The following is a 13,071-nucleotide window of genomic DNA, read 5'->3' on the forward strand; positions in this document are numbered from 1 at the left end:
GAATGAAAACCATTTAATTCGATGACACATGCCGATGCCTCCTTTGTCAACAAATGTCATGTAGCCTGTCATCTTGTGCACATATTTGTAATAACAGACTATGGATCAAAACACACCAGGGTCCATATATTGAAGGTTGTGATGCATAATGATATAATACATGGAATGAAACTTTGATATTTAGGGGGAACCGCCATGATTTGCATTATGCTAGCAATTACCTAAGTGATTTGGTTCAATGCATACACTTACACATTATTAGCCTTGATCAAGCTAAATATATTTTGTGGCCACCATTGGGGCCAAGTGGGAGATTGTTAGAAAATACCCATTAGGGTAGGACCCGGATTGTGGCTGGCTAGTAAGACAAAAATAGAGAGGACCCCTCTTCCCTGGGCGTATGGTATTAAATATCTTACTACTGATCTCATTTTCAAGCTCCATTAGAATGCTTAGCACTGATTGACTGAGATAGATAGAACACGGGGAGAGATTGGTTTTCTGGCTCAACGGAATAGTTCTGTCCTCGCAACACTGATCATCGTATTGGTGAGAGACTACTGTTGAATACGACTACATTGGTTTGAATAAGAAGACAACATGCAGTCATTTGGACTTTGTTTGGAGGGTCAAAGGCTGAATTGAATACACATCGAATTACGAGGACAACAACTACAGTGGTCATGGCATCTAGAGGTATATACTAAACTGATTTCTTTTGTTTAATTAAGTTGGCCAATCAAAGGTGATTACCAGAGTTGAATATATTGGTTCAGATCTGCATGTTTTAGATTACAGATTAATTCAGTCCATTATGTTTTATTCACTCATAGGGATTGACGTTCAAATCGGAAACACCTTGACTGACTTACAGGGAGAAAACACATATGACCTTTGTCGCGTCCCTCAATGTCCTTTGGCTTGAGAACCATGGCATTCAAGTGGAGGTCATTGTGAGAGAACCATGGTGAGAGAGGTGAGCAATTATCCTCCGGTGGAACCTTTTTACAATGGTTTTATGTGAGAGTGGTAGATAAATAAAATTAGATGACACTTGAAGGGCATTTTTGTTCTTTTACAAGTCACTCAAAGTCAGTTAATGATTTTGGACTAAACTGACAGTTTTTGAAAGTCTAGGTACTGAAGTGACACATTTTGAATTTTAGGTATTAAACTGAGACTGCCCCTAAAGTATAGGGTACTAATCTGAAATTTTCCCATGTTGAGCCATGAATTTTGAGAACTATAGAGTCTAAACAGGCTTAAAAACTCTAGACATTCACTATTGTCTTTTTTCTAACATCTAAAATTTAGGGGGATCTTTGCCACAAATTAAAGTACGGGGTCTTTGCCACTAACCCCATAGTACAAGAGGGTCTTTGTAATTTATCCAAAAAGATCGAGTGACAGTGTGATACTGGTGTATATTGTCAAAAAGAATTAGGACCGTATGATGGCATGTGACAGGTCCAATTTAGTGCTAACTACTGGCTATGGTTGAGTTGGTTAATATTGACTAAGACTATCTAAGGCTCTAAGCCAAATCATAACTGTTGGGTTGGGCCACTCGGGCGAGTCCACATTTGCTCCTCACAGAGTGCACTTCAAACCGACCTTACAACACACTTTAATTGCACATTGGGAACATCTCTTGTACTTGTGTATTATTATTATTCATGCAAGATGTAACCAATACATGGTGGAATGTGCCTGTGAATCAGTGTGAGGTGTGCTTTGTGAGGATCAAATCACAATTCTGCTTGAGAAGTTGGCGAAGCGAAAAACGAATAGGTTGTAGGTTGATAATCGGGTTGTAATCATAACCGAATCTAGTTCAACAATACGAATTTGATTCTATTTAAAAACATACATCTGAATCTGATTAGTTTTGAAGGCTTTGGATTTGAATTCGAATCCCAATAGGTTTGAATCAAATTATGTTTTAATTTTTGTATTAAAAAAATTAAAAGTTAATTACTTCTCAACTTCTATATATAATAAATTAATGTAAATATAACATATTGAATTTATTATATATACAAAGTTCATATATAATATCAGATATAAAATTACATTTTTTATAATTTTAAATATAAATATATAATATTTATATATATATATATATATATATTAAAATCAATAAATATTATAATATAATCATATTTAGATTGGATTGAATCAAATCGAAATCTGATATGATTACATAAACACATCATTAACAAGCCTGACTGTTAAGTCGGGTCACATTATTTTGGTTTGACCAAAACTTGGTCGCAAAAATCGTAAACCGTTTCCAATAAAAAAGATTGCATATCCATCCACCTCATAATTTTCACCTTAAATAACTCAGAAATATCAAAGTGAAAGTCAAATTGAGTTATGAGTAAAAGAGAGAGTATCAAAGACGGTTTTTTTTTAATCCAATTATTCACGACTCGACATGCCGCAGATCTATTACTTATTTTATGAGTCTGACTTAAGGGAAGCCAACTATGAGTTCCTCGGTCAAGAGTGCAAGAGTTGGTGAAGTGGAGTTATAAAACCATTTATTCAGCTCTATTAGCTCGAGGAGAGCATTGAATATCGCATTTTTTATGCTGCATGGTTTAAAATATTGATATATGTAATATGCTTTTTTGATCGAGGAGAGCATGTCAAAAGTTTTCACGATTGACATGTTAGGAGGGATTGTAATGTTTCAGCGATTCATCCAGATTCGAATGCTTGTGGGCCATACTTAGAGTCTTGTACAGATTGGGCCCGAGCCCAGCCCGAAAAATTAAAGAACCTAAACTTTGATCTTTGGCCTAATCGGAGGGCCGAAAATTCAATCCCCACTTCATTTAAAAATTGGGTGAAAATGAAATCCAGTTCCCATTCCTAGTAAAATGGCATTTCCCACGAGGGAATGACCATTTATTCCTCCCTTGCGAATGTGAATTCCATTCCAGTCAATTTCTATACCATTTCATGTCTAATCCAAGCTAACGTTTTAAAAACTGACCTAGAGGCCTAAGACCGAACCGCTTTTGCCTCCAAGTCGTAGGCCAATGGTTCGGCCATCCAGGTCAACCATCCAGTCGAATGCGAATTTTATTTTTAATTTATATTTTTTATTAAATTTTTAATTTTTTATTTGTAAGAAAAAAGCTAAAATTGCAATCTAAAGCCCAAAATTGTTCATACATTGCAATTTTTATTTTATGTTAAAAATTGCAATCAAACATCAGAGTGCAAACTTATAGCATCCAAAAGTTTGCACATACATTGAATGTGTAACTCGTGAGCCCATGACCAAGTTGAATGAGTCAATGGTTGAACTACCTAGGTTAGATGATTTTTTATCAAGTCAATATTTTTTACCAAATGGGGGAATGATTCAACATCAAATTGAAAACATTGGTCCAAATAAGTGGGGGAATAGACCATTCCAATTCCAACTATGAGCCAAACAGAGCCTTAGAAAATTTGAAAGATTTGAGATATCAATTATTAAAATAACTAACTTAAATCAATTATTTCAATTGGAAAAGAATCATAAAAGCCTTCGCAATAAAAAATTAAGGATAGATTTTTAGAATAAAAGGTCTAATCACATACAAGGATCAAAGTATCGGTATTGAGTATCGTATCAGACAACTTGGATATAGATACGAATACGAATATGCTTTGAAAACGCATGGATACGGATGTAAAAAACGGAAACGCTTAAATACGCTGGAGAAAAACATATAAATTTCATAAATATGTTAATAAAATTAAATTAAAAATCAAATAGTCACAAATAATGTATAAATCCAAAGGAAATGTACATTTTAATGGTATATATGATAAAATATATTACAATCAAGACATCAAGATGCATAAATATCACACAATTTTATTGATAATGCATAAATCAAGAGCCCAAGACACATAACATGTGCACATATTATATTTTAATTATTTTATAAAATAATTTCTATTTTACTATTTTTTATTTTTAACATTAACAAAAAAGTCAACTAAATATTAAATTCTCAAATGTAAACTAAAATATCAATTAATAATTTATAAAAAAAATATAATTTCAATTTAAAGTATATCAGATCTGTTAAAATTTCTAAGATATAATATGAAAATTTTTAATCACTAATATAATTATTACATTATTGATAGTTTTGTTTCTATAGTTTTTTCTAAAATTAAAAATCATTTTTTGGTATAAATGTTGATTAGTAAAGTTGAAAGATTCTATTTAGTATTATACTCTCAAATATTCTCTAAACATTTTTTATTTTTGTAAATATTTAATATGTTGTTATTTAATGTAATGTAGATTAAAATATTAATTAATTAATAATGTAATATATATATATATATATATATTAATTTTAAGTATTAAAATAATTATTTTATTATTAATATGTTATTTGCATAAATTTCTAGTGATTAAAATCATCTTTTGATTTTAATGTAGATTTAATAGATTATTTATTCCATTGGTTTATAAAATATCAATTTTGAATATTGTTCTTTACAATTTTTAATTAAAATTGATGAACATAAATATGATATTTATTTGAGTTACATGTACAATTTAAGGAGACTCAGGTTTAAGTCACCCTATTGTCTTTAATTTTTAATAAACAAGCTCACACGTATTGGTTCATATCACATGGTATTGAATTGATATGCCTGTATCATATTGATATTTAAATCACATGATTATCCATTGGTGTTGTAACTCTCTTTTTGGAACTTCAACATATCACATCCTCAATTCCTTAAAGCAGACGCAGAAACATAAAAGGCATAGAATGGTAGAAAAGCATTAAAATTTAACTTTATTAATTTGAATTTTATAAGATAATAAGGTTCTCATTTTGGTAAAATCTACATTTATAAAATTTAAACATTGATTACCTTTAAGATTAATTAATAATTTAAGAACATAAAGTAATTACATTAACAAAAATTAATTTTAAGTTAAATAATAGAATTCCATATTAACACAGCCCATACATCGCACGGGCCCTACTGGTCGAAACTCTTCATACACAACTCTTCATATCAAGAGTATCGACTCGACACATTGATCGAACCTTGCTTCCCACAGATGAACATGTTTAAAGCCTTGACACCTGAACCAATTCCCATCAGCGAGTATCGCTGAACTGAGTTGAACCCTTGGCCGAACACCTGTCTGAACTTTGAAGACAGCTCTGCATTAAGGCTAAAGCTTGTGAAAATAGAAGAAAATAGGGCTTACCTACAGTGCTAGTATGCTAGTTATATATTGACGATTAGAATCATGAATACATCAAACCAAAACTTTTCAATGTATATATGAATACATCATCCTCCTGGCGGGCAACGTTTGTATGTAACATGTTGGTTCGTAGCATAAAATTAGTCTTTGTTAGTAGTTAATCCTCCATGAAATAAATCATGATATATATCTCCCGTTGGAACGCAACCAAGTATCGTTTCTGCTTGAATCAGAACTCAAACCCGAGCATGCATGGATTGTGATTACAGAGAGTAGGCCCTGCACAACAGCGAGAATTGTGGAGTTGGGCATGACACCAAGCACCTGATTTGCCTGTGGCCGGGAAGGGGCAAAGATGCAAAGGCTTGAACCCAAAAGAACAGTGTTTCTTAATCAGCGGAATGTGCAGCAGCATTATTCTTCCAGACTTCTTCGGGTTCTCTTCTTCAGCTTTGCTTCTTCCCGATACCTCTCTCGTCGCTCTTCTCTTTGCCTCTTCTTGGACAGCTGCTCATTCTGGGCCTTCTCGGCTTCATGAGCCTTCCTCCTCTCCTGTTCCTTGAGTTTTCTCTTTTTCATCTGCCAAAGGTCACACACCATCGGAGTAGAGTCAGAATCAGAAGCCCAATTAATTAGATTTTTGTTATCAAAACGATTCAATATATTGACAAGAGATAAGAACAGTGATGGTTCGCCAGGTTTTTCCATCTGAAATGTGTGGTCCGATGGTAAAATCTTCCATGACAACATCACCAGCGCAAGGTTTAAGTCGACACCCATAGGACTTGGGTGGAAATAATACAAGAAATGTTTTAATTTTAACAATGGATATGGCACTGAAAATGACAAAACAAGACTCATGTAACTGCTCCCATATAGTTGGAACAAGGCTTAGATGATGATAGCCACGAACAACATTGGGTAATGACATTATAACCAACACATTCACTAATTAAAAATGTAAAAGGCGATCTAAGCAACTGTCAAAAAGAAAACCTGGAAAAGCTAGAAATAAATAAGGTTCAAGTCTCACAGTGAATTGACACTCTAACCCAATTATGACCTAGATTGAGTAATTTGGATGTGTTACAGAACAACAGCCTATAGAAATGCAGTTTGGGTGTTGCTCCCAGATAAGTTCCAGAGATACATTACCTTCTCATTTCTGATCAACTGAAGGTGTTGAACAAGAGCATGTACTTTGCGCTCATGAGGCTCCATTACCACAGCCCTTCGGCTTTCAAGTGATGGACGCTTTCGACTAGGTATGTCCTTGGGCTTTGAAGCAAAAGGCAGAGATGCTCGTAGAGATTTTGGAATCACCAACGGATTGAACTTCCTTGGCTTCCTTTCAATTGGCTGTCAATCAAGGGAAACAAAAGAAAATTCTGAAATTGCAGAGAAAAGGGAAAAAAAAATACTCGGGAACAAATACATCTTCAGGTCTAAAATTACCAACCTTGTAGAGCGAGTCCTTGTTGACAGGAATAGGAAGATTGTGTTCTCTTCTCAGCTCAGCAACTGTTTTCATGCCTTGCCAGGTCTTGTCACGAGGCTGCAGGGCAGTAGTCAATGGATTGAAGAAGCGCGAAACTTCTACTTGAGTCCATGCACGCAAGAAAACAATATCACTCATAAGAATCCGGTCTTCAAACGTGCATCTGGCAATCCCTTCTCTAGGCTGCCCTCCTTTCTTTTTGGGTTTGTTACCAGGCTCATCTTTTGCAGCCTGCTCAATAATCATAAGATTGAATATCATTTTATTAGTAGTAACAATAACAAAAAGATGGACTTCCAAATGAATAATAGAAAAAGCCTGCATTTTCTTGGCACAAGAAGTCCTTACCACATCTATATCATGTATTTGCACCTATGTGGTTAAAGAGACTTCCCAAAATGCACACAGAAAATACCGCAATTCTGCTCAATTTAATAGAGTATTGCAACAAAATAACTATAATATAGATATAGATGCATGTAAAACATGCCATCAGCCCATCATCACCCAATGTTGGTCCCAGCTATCTGGAATCTTAGCAGTGGACTGGATACAGACCTAACCTTTGGCGTTATTTTTGGCACAAAGTGTCTGCTCTCAGACTTGAACATGCATTTTCACACTTTTTTGCCCAAGATTTTACCATTGCACCAAGCAATGGCCCCTGATATGGATGCAGATGAATTATATAAATCTATACTTAGTGAGAAGCATATATCTTGGATAATGCAGCCTAAAAGAATGACAGGGCAAAAGAAAATGTGTTGTTGCCAGATTTTTAGCATTTTTACCTTCTTAACTTGTCCACGGATCCCACTTACAGTACGAACCGCTGCACCTTCAAACCTAGCAATTTCTAGATCTGATGTAAACATGTCCTTGATAAATGCTGTCTTCTTAAAGATCTTACATGGGTAACCAACCAGCTTAATCTTTTTCACTATCTGTGCTGCATGGTTGAACTCTAGTACAACTGCAGTTGCTGTGATCCTAAAAGCTGCCTGGCAAACCAAATGCACTCCACTTAACCATTTAGCAAACAAATGTCACGTAGTGCTAACAGAATTTTAACATGGCATTGAGAAATAGGACCATAAAATGGTCATGATAATTAAATTCTAACGATCATATTCCTCATTGAGAAATTGACCCTTGTTTTTGCTGGTCGACCTGCTTTACTTGGTTGATGTGTCATAGAAGACAACCTGGTGTGTCCTTAGTCCTTACTAAACAATGGGCTTATTTCAACAGACCTGGTTTTTAAAGCATAATCAGGACACCTTAATGGATACAATATTAGAAGCCAATTGTTGTAACAACTTACCCACATAAGTGTCTCTATTTAAGTATATAAAAGACCACATTTTAACCAGCATTCAGGTGTGACCCTTCTTCAAGTAGAAGGCCACGTTAGTTCTAATAGAAGTGTGCTTGGTTACGTAACACCCCAGAGTGGTGTGGAGAAGGAAGAAGGAAAAGAAAAAAAAAAAAGAGACTGAAAAGAGAGGAAGAGAGGGCAAAAAGTAGGAAGGACTGAAGGAGAGACCAGGGGGAAGAGGAACCAGTGCAGATCATGAAACGAGTTCTAAATCATAAATGGAATAATATGTAGGTGAGGACTTCTCTCCAAAATGTGCTGATTCTCTTGCACCATTATTACTCTTCTCCACCATAGGACAAAAAATTTTCCGCCTTCTCCTCTACAAAGACAAAAAAAGTCTGCTCCTTAACAAAAAAAATAAAAAATAATGTACAGATGGAATAATATATAGGTAGATTAAATTGCCTACAGCCTTGTCAATGAATTGGCTGATTGCAGTCCAAAATAAAGTTTATGTAGGAAGAATAAACTGCCTACAGCCTTGTCAGAAGAGCTGATTGCAGTCCCTACAAAGTGATATCTGGAATACTAATATACTATGTAGGAAGAACAAACCACATACAGCCTTGTCAAATGACTTGGCTGATTATGGTTCCCCTACATTTGTAATATTTTTCTATTTAAGTATTCTTTATTTATGTTTTTAAAATACTATTTAGTTATTAAATTGAATAATCCATAAAATCATAATTTATATTGTTATTACATAATTTAACAATGAATTTCATAAAAATATAAAATTATTAATAATATGAATATTATTAAACCTATTATAATTATTTTTTGTGCTTTTAATAATTATTTTAAAGTTATTAACATAATTTCATTATAATATTTAAATAATTGTTAATTTTTTTAATTGAAACAGAAGACAATTTTTTGACTGTGATCAGTCCAATTCTTGATGCAGATTTAAAAGAAAGAAAACTGGTGAAGAGAGAAGAAGAAGAAAGAGGAAGAAAGAAGAGAGGAGAGAAAGATGGGAGAAAGAGTGATTGGCTATATCTGCCGCCCCATTCATCTATTTATAATAACATTAAAAGATGATGATTGCATTTAAGTCCCTACAGCTTACATAGGCAAATAACAAAATAGCTAATAAACTAACTTTGCTAACAGCATCCTAACAACAAATATAAAACTAACAGCAGCAGTGGGGACACAATAAATAACTAACAAAACTTATTGCTCTGCATCTCTACACTCCCCCTCAAGATGGGAATAGATGTTTATCATTCCCAACTTGCATAAATCTGTTTCCAAATTAGCTTTTGTGACTGCCTTGGTGAAGAGATCAGCAAGCTGCATATCGGAGGCAATATATGGATCCGCCTCAATATGTTTAGTTCTATCATACTGTACTGGATTATGAGCAATGTTAATAGCAGCCTGATTATCACAAAATAGCATCAAGGGTTTCTCATAAGTAATTCGCAGTTCCTCAAACAAGGACTTCAACCATAATACTTCAGCCATACCATGTGCCATAGATCTGTATTCTGCTTCAACACTGGAACGAGCTACAACACTTTGTTTCTTACTCCTCCAAGAAACAAGGTTGCCCCCTACAAAGGCACAATACACAGAAGTAGGCCTCCTGTCACCAATACACCCAGTCCGATCGACATCAGTGTATACTCCTATCTTCATGTGACCATTATTTTTGAAGAGCATGCCACTGTCTGGGCATCTCTTCAGGTAAGCAAGGATCCTCTCAACTGCAAGAAGGTGAGCATGGTTTTCAAGGCGCCAAGGTGAGGCTAGGCGACCAAGGGGTGCCCAGGCACCAAGTCGGGCACCTAGGCCTCGCCTAGGCGATGAAATAAAAAAATAGTAAGAGGGCATAGCCCCTTGACCAAGAAAAGAAAAAGAACTTGAGGAGAAAACAGGAAAGCAGAACCCTGTTTTAGACCGAAAAAAAAAAAAAAAAAGAAAAAGAACAAGAGGCTCCACTGCTGTTTTAGACCAAGAAAAACTAGGGAAACACTAAGAAAATGAAAAGAAGGGGGCCGAGCCCTTGTTTCAGATCACCAGTGAAGAGGAAAAAACAATGAAGAAACTCTAAAAAATAAAGAAGAAAAGGGGGCGGAACCCCTGTTCCAGGTTACCATCGAGGAGGACAAAAGTGTAGGTAAAAGGGTGAAAAATTTGCAGGAAAATGAAGAAGAAACGAAGGGGGCGGAGCCCTTGTTTAATTCCAAAAAAATACCATGCAAAGAACGTATAGAAAAGACCAAAAAAAGAAAGAACCAACAGAAAGGAAGACAAAAAGGCTGAAAACGAAGAGGGTAGGATGAAGAATAGGCGGACTGAAAACTGAGAAGAAGATGATTCATTTAACTACCTGGCATATTCAATGTTGTTTAGACTTTTTGTTGATTATGCAGCATTGCAGCAACAGTTAGAGTTGGCCTGTGTTTGAAACATACCTGACCAAACAGCTCTCCCTCTTCTATTTAGTTCTGCCATGAAAATAAAACCCTAAAAAGACAGCACTCTTCTTCTAATAAAAAGAGTGATAATGTGTGATAGGTTCTATTGTAATAACAAAAACTAACCAATAAAAACTATTTGGAGCAAAAGAAAAGTAAAAAACAATATAAAATATTAAAGGATTATAGTATTAAAAGATGTATTAATGTGTCTTACATCTAGTGAAGGCGTGCGCCTAACTGACTGGGAGTGCGCCTGATGCAAACTTTGCATGGCGTCTGGACGAGGCAAAGTTTGAAAACCACCTAGTCACCTAGGCGTCGCCTTGACAACTATGAAGGTGAGTGGTTGTGGGAGAATGCATGTACTGGCTAACTAAACTGACTGCACAAGAAATGTCTAGTCGGGTGAGGCACAGATAAGCAATTTTACTACCAACCTCTGAAACATAGCCTTGTCTTCAAGAGGCTTTCCACCTTCAGCTCTAACCTTGTGGTTCAGTTCAATTGGTATGTCAGCTGGTTTAACCCCTAGCTTTCCAGTTTCCTCTAGAAGGTCAAGAACATACTTCCTTTGAGAGACAAAAATTCCATGTTTGGACCAAGCTACTACAATACTCAAGAAATAACGTAATTCTCCCAAGTCTTTGACTTTAAATTCTTTGTGAAGTAGTTTAAGGGATTCAATCTCATGGGTATCACGACCTGTCACCACAATATCATCCACATATACAACAAGTCAAGCAAGAGCCTAACTTCTTAATGAAAAGGGTGTGATCTGATTGGGCTTGGGCATAACCGAATTTTCCAAGAGTGACCATTTCAGTCACTCTTGGTGACTATTTCAGTCCATATAAGGCTTTATTCAACCGACAGATCTTCTTCCCTGCTTCTATACTGTAGAATCTGAGAGGCAACTCCATGTAAATCTCCTCTTGCAGATCACCATTGAGGAAGGCAATTTTAACATCCATTTGGAACAATGGCCAAGAGAAATTTGTTGCAATGGACAATAACACTCTGATAGTGTTCATCTTGACTACTGGTGCAAAGGTCTCCAAGTAGTCTATACCATAAGTCTGTGTAAACCCTTTTGCAACTAATCTGACCTTATACGTCTCAATAGAACCATCAACATTACGTTTCACCGTAAACACCCATCTACACCCAACTGGTTTCTTCCCTTTCGGTTGATCAACCAATTCCCATGTATTATTTTTGAGAAGAGCATCAATTTCTACCTTCATGGCAACTTTCCATTCTGGTATTGACAAGGCTTCTTGCACCGTCCTAGGAATGGGAGTGGTAAAGATAGATGCTAAAAAGGACTTATAAGATGGGGACAAATGATCATAAGTCAGATATGAGAAATACAATGTGTTGTAGATGAAGTGCAACGGTGTTTCCCTTTCCTGATAGCAATTGGAAGATCAAGATCATCCAAAAGAGGTGAAGGCTCAGTAGTAGGAGACATCTCATCTGAAGTAGGATGTGAGGGGCTATGGTACTTGGATCTGGAGCCACAGAGGAAACTGGAGCTGGCTTAGACTATTGAGGACCAAGATAAACCTATCTCCACCTTCTATGAAACACTCTCAACCCATCTCAGTACTCTCCCCCTGAGAAGAAACTCTGTGATAATAAGGAACATCCTCAAAGAAGGTCACATCCATAGAAACAAACCGTTTCCCAGACATAGGTTCATAGCAGCAATATCCCTTTTGATTTTGTGCATACCCAAGAAATATGCATTTGGAAGCTTTAGGGTCAAATTTAGAACGATGAGGTCCAAGAATCTGAACAAAGCAAGTACATCCAAAGATTTTAAGAGGAATAGTGAATAAGTCTTTATCAGGACACAGGAGGCTGAATGGAACTTTCATGTCTAAGACCCGAGAAGGAACCTTGTTGATGAGGTACACGGTTGTATGGATGACATCCCCTTAGAAGCGTATAAGAACATTGGAGTTTAGCATAATGCTTCTAGCTACCTCCAATATATGCCTATTCTTTCTCTCGGCAACCCTATTTTGTTGAGGTGTGCGGAGACGAGTGCTCAAATGAATAACCCCATTGTCAAGGAAATATGAGGTCAAGGGTTTTGCAAAATACTTTGGCATTATCTGATCTGAAAACCTTGATTTTGGCATTATATCTCAACAATTCTCAGTCGCACCCTCCAAAAAGGTTCAAACTCAATTTTTTTTTTCAGCCGCACCCTCCAAATAAGGTTCACAATCAAAACTGGTCGTAGGGTTAAGAATAAACCCTAAAAAAACTGAGAAAATAAAGGAAGCTCAGCTGCCCCTTCTAGAAAAGTCCAACTTATCTCTAACTGCTGTCGGTCTCAAGAAGAGATGAAAACTTACCCAAAAAATTCTGATCGCCACCTTCAATCTTGATCCCTTTAACCTTCTTTGATTCTTCCTGATCACCAAGAACACTCTCCAACCCTTGGACAGCTGCTAAAAACTTCTGGTAACCTCCAAGAATCAGCCAAAAGGAATGA

The 13,071-nt window shown here is 35.9% G+C and overlaps 1 protein-coding gene across 3 annotated transcripts in view; it reads right to left on the reverse strand.

Annotated features, from left to right (window-relative positions):
* Positions 1–5,247: 5,247 nt before the first annotated feature.
* LOC148867173 (P-loop containing nucleoside triphosphate hydrolases superfamily protein) overlaps positions 5,248–13,071 on the reverse strand; it is a 40,021-nt gene continuing 32,197 nt past the window's right edge. For all 3 annotated transcript variants that reach the window (XM_088980578.1, XM_088980576.1, XM_088980577.1), the window contains exons 17-20: positions 7,541–7,750; positions 6,711–6,980; positions 6,407–6,610; positions 5,248–5,830 (exon numbers count right to left, since the gene is read on the reverse strand). In XM_088980578.1, the coding sequence (XP_088836704.1) occupies positions 5,666–5,830; positions 6,407–6,610; positions 6,711–6,980; positions 7,541–7,750 (849 nt within the window). In that variant the 3' untranslated portion in view covers positions 5,248–5,665. The remainder of the gene's footprint in view (positions 5,831–6,406; positions 6,611–6,710; positions 6,981–7,540; positions 7,751–13,071) is intronic.

Source organism: Nelumbo lutea, chromosome 3 (genome assembly GCF_056320005.1).
Source record: "Nelumbo lutea isolate HS-2025 chromosome 3, American lotus-T2T, whole genome shotgun sequence".
Taxonomy (NCBI): Eukaryota; Viridiplantae; Streptophyta; class Magnoliopsida; order Proteales; family Nelumbonaceae; genus Nelumbo; species Nelumbo lutea.